This window comes from Ctenocephalides felis, unplaced genomic scaffold (assembly GCF_003426905.1).
Source record: "Ctenocephalides felis isolate EL2017-DRISC unplaced genomic scaffold, ASM342690v1 CF-g0.4_SCAFFOLD_01886, whole genome shotgun sequence".
In the NCBI taxonomy this organism is placed as follows: Eukaryota; Metazoa; Arthropoda; class Insecta; order Siphonaptera; family Pulicidae; genus Ctenocephalides; species Ctenocephalides felis.
The window spans coordinates 63,455,481-63,474,683 of record NW_020538040.1 but is presented as its reverse complement, the minus strand read 5'-3'; the positions used below and the strand labels follow the sequence as shown (position 1 = coordinate 63,474,683).

Here is a 19,203-nt window from a genome sequence, read left to right as displayed (position 1 = left end):
GTCCATGGTCTGCGGCCGAAATCTTTGTCTACCAAGGACTTCAAAACTGCCATTAAGACATTTTCCCGATAATTTCGGCAATTATTTTGATTCCACGGTCGATGAATAAGAGCGGAATGTCACCATCGGCCGTTACGGTGGTTCACACCACTACCGTCGGCGGCGCTTGAGTTCTGGTGGCCGGAATCGAAGGTGTAAATTTTTAGCTGACCTTTTTGGCAAGTAAACCCGATCATTTTGTTTGTTTACAAACTGCTCGATTTAGAATGATTTTCCATCTGAGAAAACCAAATTCGGTAACTAGCCACTTTCGTGCAAGCGAGGCAACCTTTTGCTCCTTCCCGTCTAACTTTTTTTGTGCATCGATGAGCTCTTGCACTTTTTGGAACTACAATGGCTTTAGTCCAAGTACATTTTTCAATATGTGTTGCATCCGTTTTTGCAATATGTTCAGCTCACGAGCTATTTTTTTGACCCACATTGACCCGAATTTCGATCGATTTTTGCCTATACTTTTTGGATCATTTCTGGTGTTGCTAGTGTTTTTTTTCATCCACTTCTTGGATGCGGTGCAACACTGAGTGTATCACTATTACGAGATATGGTACGAGAAACAAAATATTTATTTGCATTCAAATGCTGGATGGCTCTAAAGATAGCCACTTAAGGTTTTCCAGCCAAATTCGAATCATGATTCGAATCAAGTATATATATGGACCAAAAAAATCATGGATGTATTTATTTAGTAAAAGTGATCCAAACTTATAATCAAAATTGTTAGTTTAACCAATATAACCGACAAAGTAGAAATTGTAAACATAAATTACTATCGAAAAGTATATTCTGAAAATGATTAAAAATGTTATAATTTTGAGAACGGTTGAAACATATCTTCAAATTAATTTATTATATTATTATTATTATATTTAAGTTCATACATGTTTTTTCACAGTAAATATTTCGCAGCTAGATACGAGTGGATTCGAATCAAGTAAAACCTACTGATTCGAATCAAGTCGTTAAAGGCTTGATTCGAATGATTCGAGTCACTTGATTCGACTTGGCACATACTAATATATATATATATATATATATATATATATATATATACTAGCTAACCCAACAGACGTTGTCCGGTACCCACATCTACAATTCAAAATTTCTAATTATTTTTAATATCTTGTACTGATATTTACCGTTTAGTTGAAAATAATATTTATTGTTTTTTAAATTACTATTTAAACCGAATTGTATATACATCAATATAAATGATGTTAAATGTAAAACTGCTTTAAGGGATCGTTCAAGTATTACGTAAGCAGATTTATTACAATTATTTACCTACCCCCCCCCCCCAACCCCTTTGTCAGCAAAAGTAAGCAAAGCTCTTACCCCCTACCCCCATGCTTACGTAAACATTTTGCAATTAATGTATTGTTTTTTTTAAATATTATAATTATTAGGTTATAATTATAATTTTAAAAATAAGAAAATAGATTTAGGTGTAGAGATTTTACTGATATGGTATTAAACATAGAGTAACAAAATTATTATAATCTTACGAACATAAGAAACTTATTTTAAATTTTTGGTGCACATACTAAATTCAAATTAACAGTCTTCAGTCCATGAAACCCGAATCCATGATTCTAAGTTTTCGATAACATTGGATTGCTGCTCATGGTTGTAAGTCTGCTCACTAACTCACTTTCATCCGATTTTGTGATAATTTGCGGAAATCCCCGAAAATGCGTTTCGATTTCAAGCAAAGACAATGTAAGGTTGCCATTCGGTAAAAAAATAAAAATACTACCTATGACGAAATCATCATCTAGACTCCCCTGCCCCCCATGTCACCAAAATAAGCAAATCAATAACCCCAGGCCCCCCTAAAGTGCTTACGTAATACTTGAACGGCCCATAAGGAATTACACCACTGTAAATTTTTCGAAAAACCGAAAAAATATTTTAGACTTAAAAAATACTTTGAGCCTTTCATAATATGAGGAAAAATATTTCATACCTAAAACTTTTCTTTTAATTTGTAATTATAAGCTTTTTCCCATGCGCGTCGCACTTCTCCGAATCGGCACCGCTCAAATACATTAAAAACGAGTGGTGTATGTCAGGTGTATTTAAGATGTATGGCATCGTGCCTTAAGGCAAGTACTGTAACGAAAAGTTCGAGGAATATTAAATGTTTTCAAATAGATTATTATAAATACTGTAATATTGTATAATATTTAAAGAATTATATAAACTGAATCACAAAGTCAAAAATATTTATTTAAAGCATATAGTTAATATATAAATTGAAAGTTGGTATATAAATTGAAATCTGAATTATTTTCGATATACAAAATAAAATAAAATTAATTTTTTTCCAAAAGCAATTGTTTTGTCAACACAAGCAGAAAGTTTTTGACATAAAACACACACACACATCCATTTTTTCTGAGGTATGCCAAAATGTTTAGAAACCTTCAAAACGTCGAGAAATACAAAAAATTTCATTTTCGATTTTCGGCCCATTACTATAACTACCCTAATAGAATAGAGAAAATAAACTGACATTTTTTTCATTTTTTCTTATTTATAATTTATTTCAAAACTCGAAAGCCGATTTCTCAACGCGGCGCGCAAAATAACTACAACAATTTTTATTTTTTTATTCGAATTATTTGCAGTACATATATTTAAAATAACATTTTGAAGTGCCCAGTAAAAACAGTAAAAGTATATAACTAATACATTGTCAAATTTCAATTATTAATTTTTAAACGAAACACCAACTTTTTCTTACAATGCCTAACAATAATGTACTAAATATGTACATTGTATGTAGAAATATTTGAAAACCAAATCTTATGCCGCGTCTCCACTGTTACGAATCCGTGCGGCGAATGGTGCGTCACGAACAAATTTGCGCAGCGGAGTGATACTGTGCGAACGCACGAATTCCCTTTAAATTTGTCCACTGCGCATGTCCATAGCGCACTTTTTTCTTCTTTTTTTGTTTGAAAATGGGAGGGGGGGTTATTTTTAGAATTACGTACCCTGCCGAACATGGTCGAAGCGACACGAAAATTTCAATAGCTTGCGTTCGCGGCGCTCGCTCCCGCCGCGAGCAACCCGACGCATCGGGCTGCCGAGAATACCCGAACCGACACTAATGGATTAGCGTCAAAGCGCGGATCAAAAATGTAAATAAGTAAGCAGTCATTAAAATTGATGTACTAATTATAATTTTATCTAACTATTAGTATAGGAAATACATCGGTAATTAAGTTATAGATATGTTGAAATATATGTATATCCAACTAAAATATATTTTGGTAGACTTTATTTATCATATTTCAGAGTTAATTTTATATCATCATGATATTATCATGTATATATATATATATATATATATATATATATATACTCTTACTACTTATATGACGTATCATATATTTATTATTCAAAATAAATTAAATGTTTCAAAAAAAATGGTAATATTGTATTATTTGCAATTACGCTAAATATCATTTAAAATCTTATTAATATGCAGACTGAATTTTTGCTCAAAGTCTTTTCTGACAAGTATTTATATTTAGAACAGAAGTAATAATTTTTATTCAAAACTGATAATTGTTGGTCAGCCTGCCTCTGTATTCGTATACGTTATTTCTTTGAACTTGTACGTAAACGTTGATCTGTGCTACGGTATAAGTTCAATTGTACAGTGAAGGCATTAAGATATTTCATCGAATCCTCAATTTTGAAAATGAATATGCGTAGAGAAGATGTTATACTTCTTTACACTTCTTATAATTGAACTGTATCAAGAAAAAAAATATTATGGAATCCTAAAAATTTCAAATGTATCAAATTGCTCGCAGTGTGCGTCGCGCACAAGAGCCAACGCATGCGTGCGTCGCGAACAGGATTCGCCGCACGGATTCGTGCAGTGGGGACGCAGCATAATGCTTAAGTGTCGAGAGCTATAAAGAGACAAGGGTAAAAGGATAGATACATACATAGATAAGTAAACATAAATGGATAGATAATGATTATTATTATGGAATGAATTGGAATGAATAATAAGATGGGACGATGGAACCATAGATAAAAGCGTTTAATTATTGCGTTTAATTAATTAAAGTTGCGAAAAATAGACCGCGTGTAGTCTATATTATTTATCTATGGTGTTTCCTATCAATAAGTCCCATTTTTATTTATCTATGATAAGTCCCGTATCGGTTAAGGCGCTTGTTCCTTGTTTCTGCATTCATAGATAATAGATAATAGAGTTAAAAATGATTGAGTTCGAATCCTGTCAGCTTATATTTAATTTTTTTATTTTTTTAAACTTATTGATGCTTGAGTTTTAGCAGAAATATTTATAATTATTAACTCATTTCATATATTTTGCCAACAAAAGATATATTTGAAATAAATCTATAAACACATATATGTATTTACATGCATATGTATGTACATTGAATATCAACAATAATAAAATTAATTAATGTTTTTTGATCTTGCAAGGTATTTCCCATAGATAAATTTTTTTAATAGATAAATAAAGTATTTTTCCTCTTCAGTGTAAATTCTTAACAGTAAAATGTGGTAAAATGTAGAATTATTGACATGAAATATCAATTATTAATTTTCTTTAAATAGTTTTTTGACAAGGCTAGATATGGCTAGACACAAAACAAACTAACTATTTAATGACTATTAAATAGTTAATATTATTATGACATGAAATATCAATTATTAATTTTCTTTAAATAGTTTTTTGACAAGGCTAGATATGGCTAGACACAAAACAAACTAACTATTTAATGACTATTAAATAGTTAATATTATTATATAATGAATAATTATACTTGTTTATCTATGATAATGACTATTTAATTCTGATGAGGTTTATATCTCTGCTAGCGATCCCATATGATCCCATAATAGTTTGTACTGTGCACATCGCATTTACTTTGCGTGTGTCACTCTCACTTCTGATAAAAACAAAATCGTCTATGGGCGATCAGCGCTACTAGTTAGTAAAGCAATGAACATTGCAATGCGTGTAGGTTGTGTTTTGTTTGATTCTGTGTGATTGGAATAAACTGTACCAAAATAAAGTAAACTTCGTAGAAAATAAGTGCAATATAAATCTAAACAATAAAATGGATGTTGAAGATAACAAAGCCGTGGGCATGGCTCAAGAGGAGCACGATGATGTTTATTTTGATGGTGATGAACAAGGCGATGTCGACGAAATGCAAGCTCGTTTCGGGCGTCCTGGAGCTTTTCGGTATGTATTTGGAGAAAATTGATTAGCTGCTAGGATACAATCTATATTATTTTATCAATAAATTTGATGCTCATTCTAAAATATTTCATACATATTTTTCTTGTTTATGCATTTGTTGTATATCCATGTAACTACTTATTTTCATTATTTTTATTACATTCTCAATATTTACAAATAGTGCTAGTCCACTATTGAAGTCTATGTATAATTGTTTTTTTAGATATTAAAAAAAATTGTTTCAATTTTTTTAATATATCTTTATATTAGAATAAAAATAACTCATCTTTATATAGAAATGAACAGCTTAATTTTATTTTTATGGCCATTAGTATAGTTTTCATTGTTATCAATTCTTTATTATGTTTACACAAAATTTTGTATTGAGACTTTACCCTGCTTATTGAATGTGGTACTTGTTGTATTTTCGACTTTCAATTTGATATTGCTAAGTTATTCTTGCCTTTGCTACACTACTTAGTTTATTGCAGGTATTTTAACTTATTGAGATAATCATCATATGTATATGAAACTGTTGCAAGTCTTACTACTTATCGTATATTAGCCTTTTAATTAAATGTTATCCAAAGGTCCCAAATTGATTAATCACTCTGTAAAATTTCTCGAACATTTGATGAATATGAAATGTATTTTTTCAAGTGCTTTATTTGAAAATACAGTAGAACCTCAATTAACCGGACTAATTGTTGTCAACTTGGGTATATATTTTTTAAATTTTGCATAGAATTTATCTAATCTCCATAGTAATGACAGAACTTGTATGTGTTTTATACAACTAATATTATATGCGTATCTAAACATTTATGCCGTGATAGTCTATGGTATTTCAAGCATACTTAGAATTGGAAGTGATGTTAGAGATTTTCCTATCAGGAAATTATATATTATACTAAAAATGTAGCTCACAATATTATACTATATATAGTCTGCAATCATTTTCGTATTATCAACATATAAGTAATATTGCAATCAGTTGCTAATGAAAATTAAGAAGTAATCCTAATTTCATTTTACTGAATGTTTATAAATTCAATGGAACTAATTGAGAATTGATAAATTTTTTAGTGGTGGCAGAGGAGGAGCTATTCCAAATTGGGGACCATTAGCTATATCTCGCTTTCGAGGAAGGGGATATGGTCCTACCGGACCACCAATGAGAGGAGGACGAGGTGGTCCACCTCCATTATTTTTTCGTGGTCGCGGTGGTAGACCACCATTTGGTCCAAATGGACCAAATGGCATGGCAAACGGCCCACCAAATTTTGATGGACCAGCTTGGGGACCTTTAGGCCCTCCGGGAATGATGGGTCCAGGAGGACCTAATGGACCAGGTGGCCCTCCTTTTGGACCCCCAGGTATAATGAGTGGACCAATGGGCATGGGACCACCTTCACAGATGATGGGTCCCAATAACAATAGTCCTTTTGGACCACCAGGAATAGGACCACCGCCCATGGTAAGTCTCAAATTAAAGACGTTTTACGTGAACTTTTATGTATTAAATGGTAATATAAAAATGGTTTATCTTCATATAATCATTAGATTTTTATAATCATTTGAGACAATCTCAATACTAATGTAATTGTTTATATGTTACTTTCAGATGTTAGAGTTGTGGGTAGAAACGAAGTCAGATGATGGTAAATTCTATTTTTATAATGCTTGTACCAGAGAAACAACATGGACAAAACCTGAAGGACCAAATGTCAAGATAATTTCTCAATCAGAAATTGAGGCTATGAATCAGAATCAGATGATGTTGGGTCCAAATCATATGGTTGAACCACAGCAGACTATGCCTAATCAACAAGCTGAATGTAAAAATGGTATATTAGGTTTCTTTTATATGTGTTTGACTAGCGGTATTCAGTATACAGAAATATATAACAAACCAATGTAAAGTGGTGTTGGCTGTTTTTAAATAATTTTTAAAAATCAGCAGTAGTATTTGTTAATTTAATGCAACTTACAGGGTATATATCAATTTTAAACTAGGAATTTTATCTAAATGTTAAATATAGCACAATATTCTCTAAATTGAAATTCAAGTTATTAAAGATATATATATATATATATATATATATATATATATATATGTATATATACAGTAGTACCTCGATTATCCGGACCTCAGGTATACTAATTTGCGATTATCCGGACTACCAACCGCGACAGAACCGTTTGGTATATGTATGTAATATAATCTAAGAATATATATATGTTCATACATAAGGAAATGTTAATTTCTTCTTAAACATTAATTTTTGTTAATATTTATGTATGTATTTGTTATTTTTAATAAATACACATCATTATTCTTCCTACATTGGATTATCCAGATTTTTGATTATCTGGATGCCTATTGACAACAATTAGTCCGGTTAATCGAGGATGTACGGTATATATATATATATATATATATATATATATATATATATATATATATATATACATACATACATATAATTATGCATTTAGCTTAATTGTGCAATAATCAAATTTGTTTTTTCAGATTTCAACTTTGTATGTGAGATCAAAAGTAATTTTTATATGCCCTAAAGTTTTATTTTCAGTTTTGCAGTATGAGGATACAATTTATTTTTATTTCATACTGAATTGCATATAAAATAGAATTATTCATAGGTGACACATCACCAGCAGAGAGTAGCATCAAGCCCGGAGGTCCTATTTCTGTACCTGATAATTCTAGTGATGATCAAAGTATTCCAGCTGCTATGTCTGTTAATATGATGGGTTCCTCCAGTGTTATGAATATGGGACCTAATGGACCTACCGGAATGACATCAAATTCAGGAGGTAAAGTAGCGCCCAATGCGGGTAATATGATGCCAGGCTTAGGTCCTGGAGGACCATTTCCAGGAATGCCTCCTAATTTTGCTCCACCTCCGTTTGGTATGCCACCTCCAACAAATTGGTCAGGAATGCCACCGCCACAGTGGCCAGTTGGTGGTCCGCCTCCTTTTTTGAATAAAATTCCTACTGCTTTAAGCAATCTTCCAACGGCTGCTAAGGCATCAGAGAATGTTGTACCAACTAATTCATTGGATCCCATTCTTGTGGGAAAAGCAGCTGAATGGACTGAGCATAAAGCTCCTGATGGACGAAGCTACTTTCACAACGCTAAGACATCTGAATCAGTATGGGAGAAACCACAAGCTCTCAAGGACTTAGAAGGTTAGTTATATTATTGTGAACAGTTAATTTTATACATTCATATTTTATACATACAATTTTTATTGTTACTATAATTTTATTTGGCTACATGTTGCTTTATATTTCTTATATTTAATTATGTTCTAGCAATCAAACTCATACAACAGAATACACAAGCTTCAGTTACGATTAATGCAGCCATTTCTCAGTCAAGCAATAAACCTCAAATAACAGAACATTCGAAAGACACTTCAGCATCCCCTAAAGAAGGTGCTTCAGTTGCAACTGATGGCAACAAATCAAAGGAAGACTGCAAGACTGTAGTTGCTAATGAAGTTAAATCTGATAAGGTTACAGTGACCCCAAAAAAAGAAGAAGAGAAAAAAACTGTGCAGAAAGTACAAGATAAAAGTAAACCAGTCTCTAGCACACCGATATCTGGAACACCATGGTAATTGATAATTGTAATTGAATAACATTTTGGTATTGTCATTCTATAAAACTAATAGTATTCAAATATTTTTTGATGATTCTGTTTTGTTTGTAATTTTCAGAGGCCTTTATATAGTATTTGTAATTATACAAAATATCTTCACAGTGATTAATTCTTATCTTTCTTTAAAGGTGTGTTGTCTGGACAGGTGATGGTCGTGTTTTTTTCTACAACCCATCTAGCCGTACTTCTGTCTGGGAGCGTCCAGAGGAACTCTCTGGTCGTGCTGATGTAGATAAGGCTGTCTCGAGTCCTCCTCCTGTAGCTCAACCAGGTGCAACTAATGCAGCGATTGCCAAGCTTAATGAAGCGAGTAAACAGACCGTGAAAAGAGATCAAGATGACGATGGTGCTGAATCTCCACCTAATAAGAAAACAAAGAAAGAAGGTATATTTCATACTTTTACTATTTTAATTATTTTTGTAAGAGACATTTTTTAAGGATTATATTCAGACATTATTAGCAAGGTTCTTTAGCACTTTGTTTCTGTGGTGTATCATAAGAAATATTAACTTAGTGATCTTACATAGACCTTTTAGTACATACATTACTTTTTCACATAGTACCTACATTATTATTATTTTTTACATTTTTGTTTTAACCATTTTGTGCTTGTTGGCCTGTTGCATAAAGTATTCAATATATGAAAATAATTGATTTGAATAAAGAATTGCACTTCATAAATACCTCGTAAGTTTTCAAAAATTTTGAATAGATGTTTTTGATGTTAAGAATGACTATGAAGACATCCTAATAATTAAACTTTATTTTATTAATATCATCATTATCTTTCAGAATCAGCTATGTCCAGCATTGCTGATAAAAAACATATTGATATTGGCAAAGAAGCAGCAATAGAAGCTGAAGTACGAGCAGCACGAGAACGTGCCATTGTGCCCTTAGAGACACGCATCAAATCTTTCAAAGAGATGCTACAAGAAAAAGAAGTAATTTTATTTTTTATTGATAAATTTATAAATTATTGCTTTTCTATTTAAAAGAAAAAAAAAACACGATCTTTTATATATTAGTTATTCATATTATTAATGGTTAAAATATATATATATATATATATATATATATATATATATATATATATATGTGGTCCAAATCTTTTCTCTATGCCATTTAATAAGGCATTGGCTAAAGCTGTGCCGTGCGGTAAATAGTAGGCATTGGATTAACAATTAACGGACTTCTGGCATTTTAACGGAAGTTAACGTGTCCGTTAACATTTTTAAAAGTTAACTTAAAAGTTAATCCATTAATCAAAATGTTAACTTCGGATTAACGAGTTAATGCCCAGCTATATATATATATATATATTAGAGCGGGTTGATTTGTGACCCTGAGCGGTTTTCCAAAATTTAACCTTTATCTTTGAGTCAATGCACGGGACATCAGAATTCATTTTAGAAGTATGGTTTCTTCAGCAAAGTATCTTATTTTAATACCTAGAATACAAAATATATATATTTTATTTTAGGTATCTGCATTTAGCACTTGGGAAAAAGAACTACATAAAATCGTTTTTGATTCTCGTTATCTTTTGCTAACTTCAAAAGAGAGGAAACAAGTTTTTGACAGATATGTTAAGGATCGCGCAGAAGAGGAAAGAAGAGAAAAACGTTCAAAATTAAAGCAACGGAAGGATGAATTTAAGGCTTTGATGGATCAAGCACATTTACATGGAAAGTATGTATCAATAATAATTATTACACTATGGTAATAGAGGTTTGTTAACATTTATTGTTAACAAAAGTTTACTATAATTTAATTTTATAAAAAATTTTGATTATGCCTATCAGAATGTACATATTACGTATGCAAAAAGAATTTTAAATTATGATCTGAAATAATATTAATTAAGTGAATATGGTTACACTGCACTCTGTTTTTACACTAACTTTATTACATAAAGTAATAAATTACAAACATTTCAAGACCATGATTTATCTCAAATATTTTGAATGGTTATTCTTGATGTACCACTGCATATGGGTCATACTTTCACAAATATTTTAAAATCGCTCACCATTTTAGGCCCGTCTAAAAAAAAATTTGCATATATTATACATAAAATAACTAAAAGACACGTATTTCAGGATTTCACTGTAAATTTTTTTTAGCTAAATATTTACGATTGAAATATGGATGATTTTTCAATTACTATGAACATCCATTACATTAAATTAATTATCTCTAGTTGTGCTAATCGGATCAGTATTTTTTTTTTTTATTATACTCATGAACACTATAATAATCTTAAAAGAAAGTTTCTACAATTTTCTTAAAAATAACAACCCTTAAATGTTTACAAAGGTTTTACCTACCCCACCCCCGACTTGAATTGATTAAAAAAAAAAACATATTTTTTTTTCTCTCTACTACAAAATGCTTATCATAATTGGAATCTATGTTGCATCAAAAGATATTAAGTGTTTCCCAGCGCGACTCGCGCTGTTCATGTAGGGTACTTAAGACACCTGTTCTCACGTATCACTTCGAATGCCCATCTTATTGCTTTTCTGTTGAAAAATCTTTTATAATTTAATTCTGGGGAAAAATCGATTTGGCGATTTGTAAAAGTATATATATATATATATATATATATAAATATATATAAATTAAATTTTTTTTTTTGGCAGATCATCTTTTAGTGATTTTGCTGCTAAATATAGTAAGGATGAACGTTTTAAAAATATTGAAAAAGTTCGTGAACGTGAAGGCCTTTTTAATGAATACATAATAGAGCTGCGCAAAAGAGAAAAGGAAGATAAGTTACAGAAAAGAGAACAGGTTAGTTAATTTCACTTTCTGCATTTGTTTTTTGTTTGTTAATGTTATATTGCAGGTAAGCATCTCAAATGTAATTTCTTTTCATAAATATTAAAATACATCTTATGCGCAGTAATAACATAATACAAATATTTAATGTTTTTGAGCAATTACGTATCACAATTGTAACATGATTTTTCAATATATATTGTCGTTCATATGATAAATGTAATTTACATCATATAAGATGCTCAAGTATAATTATTATTTTCAGCAAATATGTCTTATTAAGTAATAGTGAATAAAATATTAATTAAATGCTTAATTAAAATGAAATTCTAATCTTAATTCTATTTTATCTGTAACATTAAAATTAAATCTAATAGAACTCAATGATAAATTGGATCAAATGGAAATTAACATCAACTTCATGTCATAGAATATTCAATATTATGATCAAAAATTAGTTGCTTACGAATAGTTTTGAGTGATGGATCATTCCGGAGGTATTTGATCACTAATTTCCAAAATAACGTACTGTGGCTATAATAAAAATTAGAAGACAAATGCAAAGACGAGATGCCTTTATATAAACTTACTTCAGAAATATATTTTCAAGCATTGGCGGCGATATTGGGTCTATGCAGTATTGGCATTTTTGGTGTGATGAGGCTAAGACAAAGACTAGGCAAAGACTCATGGGGTCAACAACACATCCACAAGTAATAGTGGTCAACCAAAGGTTCCGCTACTCTGCCTTCAAGTCATCTTTATGGTACTCGTAATTATATGAACAAAGATTTGTTCTCTAAAACCAACTGAACATCATTCTTATGAGATTCATCCTTTAATATTTAATCTAAAACTTATATTAACCATAGTTCACTTGCTTGATGCAAGGTATCTTATATAGTTCCACCTATATTGATTCAAATATTCACACACACACAATGAATATGGGATATCTACACCAAATCGCTTATTCCTTATATATTATTATTTCAATCAAACAAAGTATATGTGTTAAATTTGAACTTAAATTACTGTTCATTGAATAACTATATATATTTTTCAATAATAATTATAATAATACTTTACGCCAATCGTATTTTTTTAATTGCTTCACCATAACGTAACTTATTTGTAGAATGTTCCGCAATGTTTCCTTGTGCTTGTTTATTTTATGATTCATCGCAATCCAACTTTTTTTTAAGATGAACCCAAGTAGTAAATATTGGCTCACACACACACACACAGACTTTTTCCAAATTAAGTCTCATTCGATTCAAAATGACTTGTAATGGCGATAAAACAAAATGAGCAAATCCGATTTTTTCGCGAAAACAAACTTTTCTTTGGGAAGTTGAAATTGTTTCATTACAATTAAAGGTTTTTAAAATACGTGGGATTAAATTTTAGCTTGTGTGTTTAGTTCAATATTTGGTAATTTCAGTTTATTAAAAATTAATGATTAACGTTTTTATTCTTATGTTTGTTTTTCAAGGATTTGAAAAAAATTATGTACATATATACTTTGTTTTATAAATAGAATTGTATACTAAATATAAGTCTAGAAATAACAATTCGAAAATTATGGCATACAGATTTGTTGTGGAAATTCATTTATATGTAAAAGCATGGGCAAAAATGTATATTATTATGTGGTATATGTATAATGAATACGTACATATAAACTTACACATATATATATATACAATGTTTTCTTTTGAAGCTAACACATAGTTGGTTGCACTATTAACTAAATACATTTATTATTTTTTTTAGGAATTGTTCATCATTTGAAAATTCCTTGAATCATATTTCATTTACAAAGGGATCGTTCAAGTATTACGTAAGCAGGTTTATTACAATTATTTACTCCCCCATCCCCCTTGTCAGCAAAAGTAAGCAAAGCTCTTACTTACCCCCTACCCCCATGCTTACGTAAACATTTTGCAATTAATGTAAAAAAATAAAAATATTACCTATGACGTAATCATCATCCAGACTCCCCCGCCCTCCATGTCAACCAAAAATGAGCAAATCAACAAGCCCCCCACCCCCCTATAGTGCTTACGTAATACTTGAACGGCCCCAAATCAAAAAGTTAACAGTGCAACCAAATTTGTTTTTAAGATACGAAATATTAATATTACGAAAAAGAAAGTTCTGTTACAGCGGTTTATAATAATCCTAGCCAACATAAAATCATATCATTTTGAATAAATAACCCTCAGTTTTGTGTTGCACAACTATTTAAAGTAGTAGTGCAATGGAATATTTTTTATATACAAATTTATATATTTGTCATCAACATTTTTTCGAAAGTCTTAATCTTCTAACTCAATGAGTTTCAATTGTTCCTTTGTTATATAGGTAAAAGAAAGTGTATTGTGCACTCAACACATGATTTTTAAATTACATGTAATATGCAAGTTATTTATTTTGAAATTGACCTCATAGTACATCTTTACTTTAAAATACTGTTTTTATTTGTTTACATTTTAACGGCTTCTGTTAAGCAGGTGCTGTTTTTGAAAATTAATATTAAGATGAGTGTTATTTTCAAAATTTAATCATTTGCTTAGTTTTATGTACATGTTAAATGTACATTCGATTTTTAAATATCACTATTCTTCAATAGTAAATATTCATAGATATTCCTTTTACATGAATTATTTAATTCCATCCCAGATAATTGGTGTGTTATTTTTACTTCAGAATTATTTTATTTGTTAAGAAATTATTGAGAATTAATAATATTATACCTTGATCGCGCAAGTGAGTTTGTTTTTGTATTATGTGTGTGAAGTATATTGCAAAGAGAAAAGTAATTTATATATATATATATATATATATATATATATATATATATATATATAATATCAATAATTTTTCTGATGAAACATTTCAAAAATGTTAAATAAATAACATTTTTTGTTGATTATATGTTTTGACACTTGTTGTGTGTTATTATTCAACCAATCTAACATACATTATTACAATAAATAGACATAGATTGTTAAATATGAATATTTCTCCTCACTAAATTTCGTTATTAATAAAACATTTGTATTCATTGTAATAATGTGAATGTAATTTAGAATGGCTGAATGATGACACACATGAAGTGTCGACACTTATAATCAATAGGGAATGTTTTCCTTTTACCCATTTTTAATTCGAATATTTTGCAAATTATTTCTATTTTATATATATATATATATATATATATATATATATATAATAGAAATAGTAAAGTGAATATGGATGGCTGTTGATTATTTGTTATTATATATAAGGCTATATAAATAACATTTAAATTTATTAATATTAATAATTAACATACTCTTATTTTCAGCTTACATATAATTCTGATTTTCAGGTTTAATGAGAATTTTTTACAGCTAATATTGGATTTTTAGTAATTAGTGTTTTTAGTTTAAGTTGTTTAGTTTAATAAGATATTTTAAATGTGAATGCTCTTTTGCAAAAACGCCAGTATCGAAATATATTTTTATTTCGCATTTCTTATTTTAGATTAAAAAGGACTTCCTGATGATGTTGAGAGAACATAAGGATATAGATAGGCACTCGAGATGGGCGGATGTCAAGAAGAAAGTAGAAAATGATCCACGATATAAAAATGCGGATTCATCAGCCACTCGTGAAGATTGGTTCAGAGATTATTGTAGGATACTCAAAGATGAGCGTAAACGCGAAAAGGAGAAGGAAAAGGAGAAAAAAGAGTCCAAGGTATTTTAAATTTTACAATTTGACTAAAAATGAATGTTCTTCTTGCATTAAGCCACATCCTTCTGCTTTGCATGTGGCTGTGATAAAGTTTCTTTTCAATTATGCATTGGTTACCAAAATGTAATTGAATATGCTTATGGTTTCTATTTACTGATATTAACTTACAGGAGCGCAAAGAACGTAAGGATTCATCATCTAAACATGAAAATAAAAAAGAATCGGGTAAGAAGGATGAAAAAAATGTGAGTGCGGATTCAGCATCCGTATTATCTTCTGGGGAGCAACTGAGTGAAGGAGAGGGATCTCATAAGGAGCGCACACTAAGCAACAACAGTATGACTGAAGAGGAAGACGAAAAGCAAAAGGAAAGAGAAAAGAAAGCACGGGCAGAGCAGAGCATAAGAGAGAGGGAGAAGGAAGTGCAGAGAACTCTAGCTACTCACATGAGAGACAGGGACAAGGAGAGAGAACATCACAAGCGGGATGAAGCCGTGCAGGTGAGTGTAATTATAGTTTCAATATTACTTTGCTTATTATTATTTCTATAAGAATTGTATATCTCCTTTTAACAGTAGATTTTTTAAGCTGGTACCATAATCTGTATATTTGTTATAGTGATTTAGGCAGTTTTGTAAATAAACTATTTATGAATGAATATAAATATGTGTTAAGTATCTTCTGACAACCAGTAATGTAGCAAATTAAATTTTATATACTATTTGTAGGAGAGATAATTAATATAGAGCTCGTAAACAATTTTTCCTCGGTACGGATTGGTGAACCAATCAACTTTACTAAAAAATGGAAAATAATGTAAATATTATATGGTACTATAATCAGTGTTTTTAATTGTGTATATTAACATTATTATATAAAATATAAGTTACATAATTAAGGTCTGTATAATTTTCAGCATTTTACGGCGCTTTTATCTGATTTGGTACGCACCGGTGAACCAACATGGCGTGAGGCAAAACGGCTTCTTCGTAAAGATCACCGATGGGATTTAGCTGATCTTCTTGATCGGGAAGAAAAGGAACGGCTATTTGATACGCATATGGAACAACTGAATAAGAAGAAACGTGATAAATTCCGTGAAATGCTTGATGATCTGCAGCAGGTAACATTAACTAGCAGTTGGAAGGAAGTGAAGAAGATAATCAAAGAAGATCCTAGATACACCAAGTTTTCTTCAAGTGAAAAGGTTTGTGTCATATTTGATTTGGTAAATTACTATAAGGTTTTACTAAACATAGCTTTGAGAGATAATTCATGATTGATGCATGTTTTACTTCTATTCATTTTTCATTTTAATGTGAGCAGGCAGAATATACAGAAATATAATTAATGTTTTATTTTCTTAGAATTTTAAAGCATTTAGTGCAACCTGCATATGCCTTTTGCTAGTTTATTTCAAAAAATATTTGCTTGTGTAAAAATAGGTATAGATTTGTAATGAAATCCAAGATGCCAAAATAAAACCATTTGAATTGTAATTTCATAACGTTTGTTGAATATATATATGGTGAACTTCAGTTAATTGATAAAAATATTGTCTTCTTTATAAAGTGTGAACGAGAGTTTAGAGACTATATGAAGGATAAACTTGGTCTTGCAAAGGTGGCTCTGAAGGAGCTTTTGCAAGAAACAAAACTTATAACACATAAATCATTAGCCACTGTGAAAGAAAATCCACAACATTTAACTGAAATTGAGAACCTATTAACCATGGATAAAAGGTAATTTTTGATATTTAGTTGATTTGAGAATACTTGTATCAATAAAAATTTGATTAATTATTCAATCAATATTATTGTTTGCAGGTATTTAGTTTTAGAACATTTAGGTACTGAAAGGACTAATATAGTCATGAACTATTTAGAAGAACTTGACAAGAGGGGGCCGCCGCCTCCTCCTACAGCATCTGAACCTACACGAAGACTTAAGTAGATTTTACAAAGGCAATATTTAGTTGCATACAAATAATGTTTTTATAGTAAATATGAGCAAATTATTTTAATTGTGATCTTGATTAGAAAAATTGTAATTTTGGAAATTATTGATTTTTGTTTTTAAATATTGTATTTAAATAATATAATTTATATTATACATATTCTGTTTGCTTCTAACAGATCATGTAATAATTCAGTATAGGACATGAATGTACATTTGTTCTTCTATCATTTTTTTGTGGATATGATTTTTTCTATACTGAAAGAAGTCATAAAAAATCAAATTAAAACTATGTGATGTAATGTCTTTATTATCAAATATAAAATTTAATTTATTAAATATTTGTAGAATGACTGGTGCAAAGAAACTTTCAGTTATGACCAATAAATGAATTGTCCATTTTCATGTGATTTTATTTTTATAAAAATGATTACTTGTTAAAAACTTCTTATTTTCATTGTTTTTTTCCATGGAAGTTGGAATCCGCTAAGAAGTGTGTAAAAATTCACCTGCCGAAGCAACTAGCCCTGAAAATGGATGGCGCTGAAGCATCGTGTCTATTCTCATAACTTGAAATTCTCAACTATTTCACCAAATCGTATATAAAAGAGTGATATATCTTGTGTCATCATCATTATTATATTGTCTAGGATCTTTATTGACGCTCCAAGCAAAAGGGTTCAAAATGAAAATGAATTATTTACTGAAGATACCAACGTTAATGACTACCATATTAGAAGCGGTTACAAGTATTAACAGTATGAGAAAGCCCATTTTGCAATGAGTATGGAACTAAATGATCGAGCTACCGGAGCTACATATTCTTCATTGTACACACACATATATATATATATATATATATATATATATTAACAAAGTCTAATAATAGGGCATAACATCAATAAACAACATGAATTTCTTTCAAAAATTTATTTTAAATCCATACGTTTCGGCTATAATCCTAGCCTTCATTCAGTGGAAAAATTAGTAGATCTTAGTGTTAAATTGGAATTTAACCAATTTAACACTAAGATCTACTAATTTTTCCACTAAATGAAGGTTAGGATTAGAGCCGAAACGTATGGATTTAAAATAAATTTTTGAAAGAAATTCATGTTTTTTATTGATGTTATGCCCGATGTGCTTGTACTTAACCGTAAACTTATATTCTAACCAATTCTAACTAATAATATCTAGTATTAATACAAATATCTAATATTGTCTAGGAATTCTAACATTATCTAGGGCATAGATAAGATCTAAACATGATCAAGGGACTATTATTATGTCTAGGGATGGCAATTTTTGTGCGGCCCCATGATAATCAACAATCGCACTAATTATAATTTTCAATTTAAATAAATAAAATAATTTTTGTAAAGGCTAATACAAGGGGCTAATATAGAAGTCTGAATACTAAGTCAGCTTCAAACGAAAAAAATAGATATGAATAGATGTCGATATGATATTCTATGGATAGCGCTTGACAGATAACGACAAATAATTGTCAACGCAACGGACAACGGGAGACTAGCGGCTCCTCTATGGTTGAGTGGGCAACACTAGTTCACGAGTCACTCACCAGTCTATAAGTCCATATGCTTGTAATCGTGGGGAATTATGTCCGAAAAAATGTTCATATTACGATTATTTTGAAAAAAAAAGAATTTTCAAACAGTTTTAAAATACAAAGAAAACAACAACTCTGTCTACTAGTATCATATTGGC

At 30.1% G+C, this 19,203-nt stretch overlaps 1 protein-coding gene across 1 annotated transcript; it reads left to right on the top strand.

Annotated features, from left to right (window-relative positions):
- The first annotated feature begins 4,989 nt into the window (after positions 1-4,989).
- On the top strand, positions 4,990-17,525 carry LOC113377231 (transcription elongation regulator 1). The gene is made up of 14 exons (XM_026617471.1): positions 4,990-5,302; positions 6,386-6,776; positions 6,924-7,146; positions 7,964-8,515; positions 8,642-8,945; positions 9,119-9,375; positions 9,784-9,935; positions 10,475-10,683; positions 11,637-11,787; positions 15,307-15,522; positions 15,690-16,019; positions 16,436-16,726; positions 17,092-17,261; positions 17,346-17,525. Exons 1-14 carry the CDS (start codon positions 5,175-5,177, stop codon positions 17,470-17,472), a joined length of 3,501 nt encoding a protein of 1,166 aa, XP_026473256.1. The 5' UTR covers positions 4,990-5,174; the 3' UTR covers positions 17,473-17,525.
- The last annotated feature ends 1,678 nt before the right edge of the window (positions 17,526-19,203 follow it).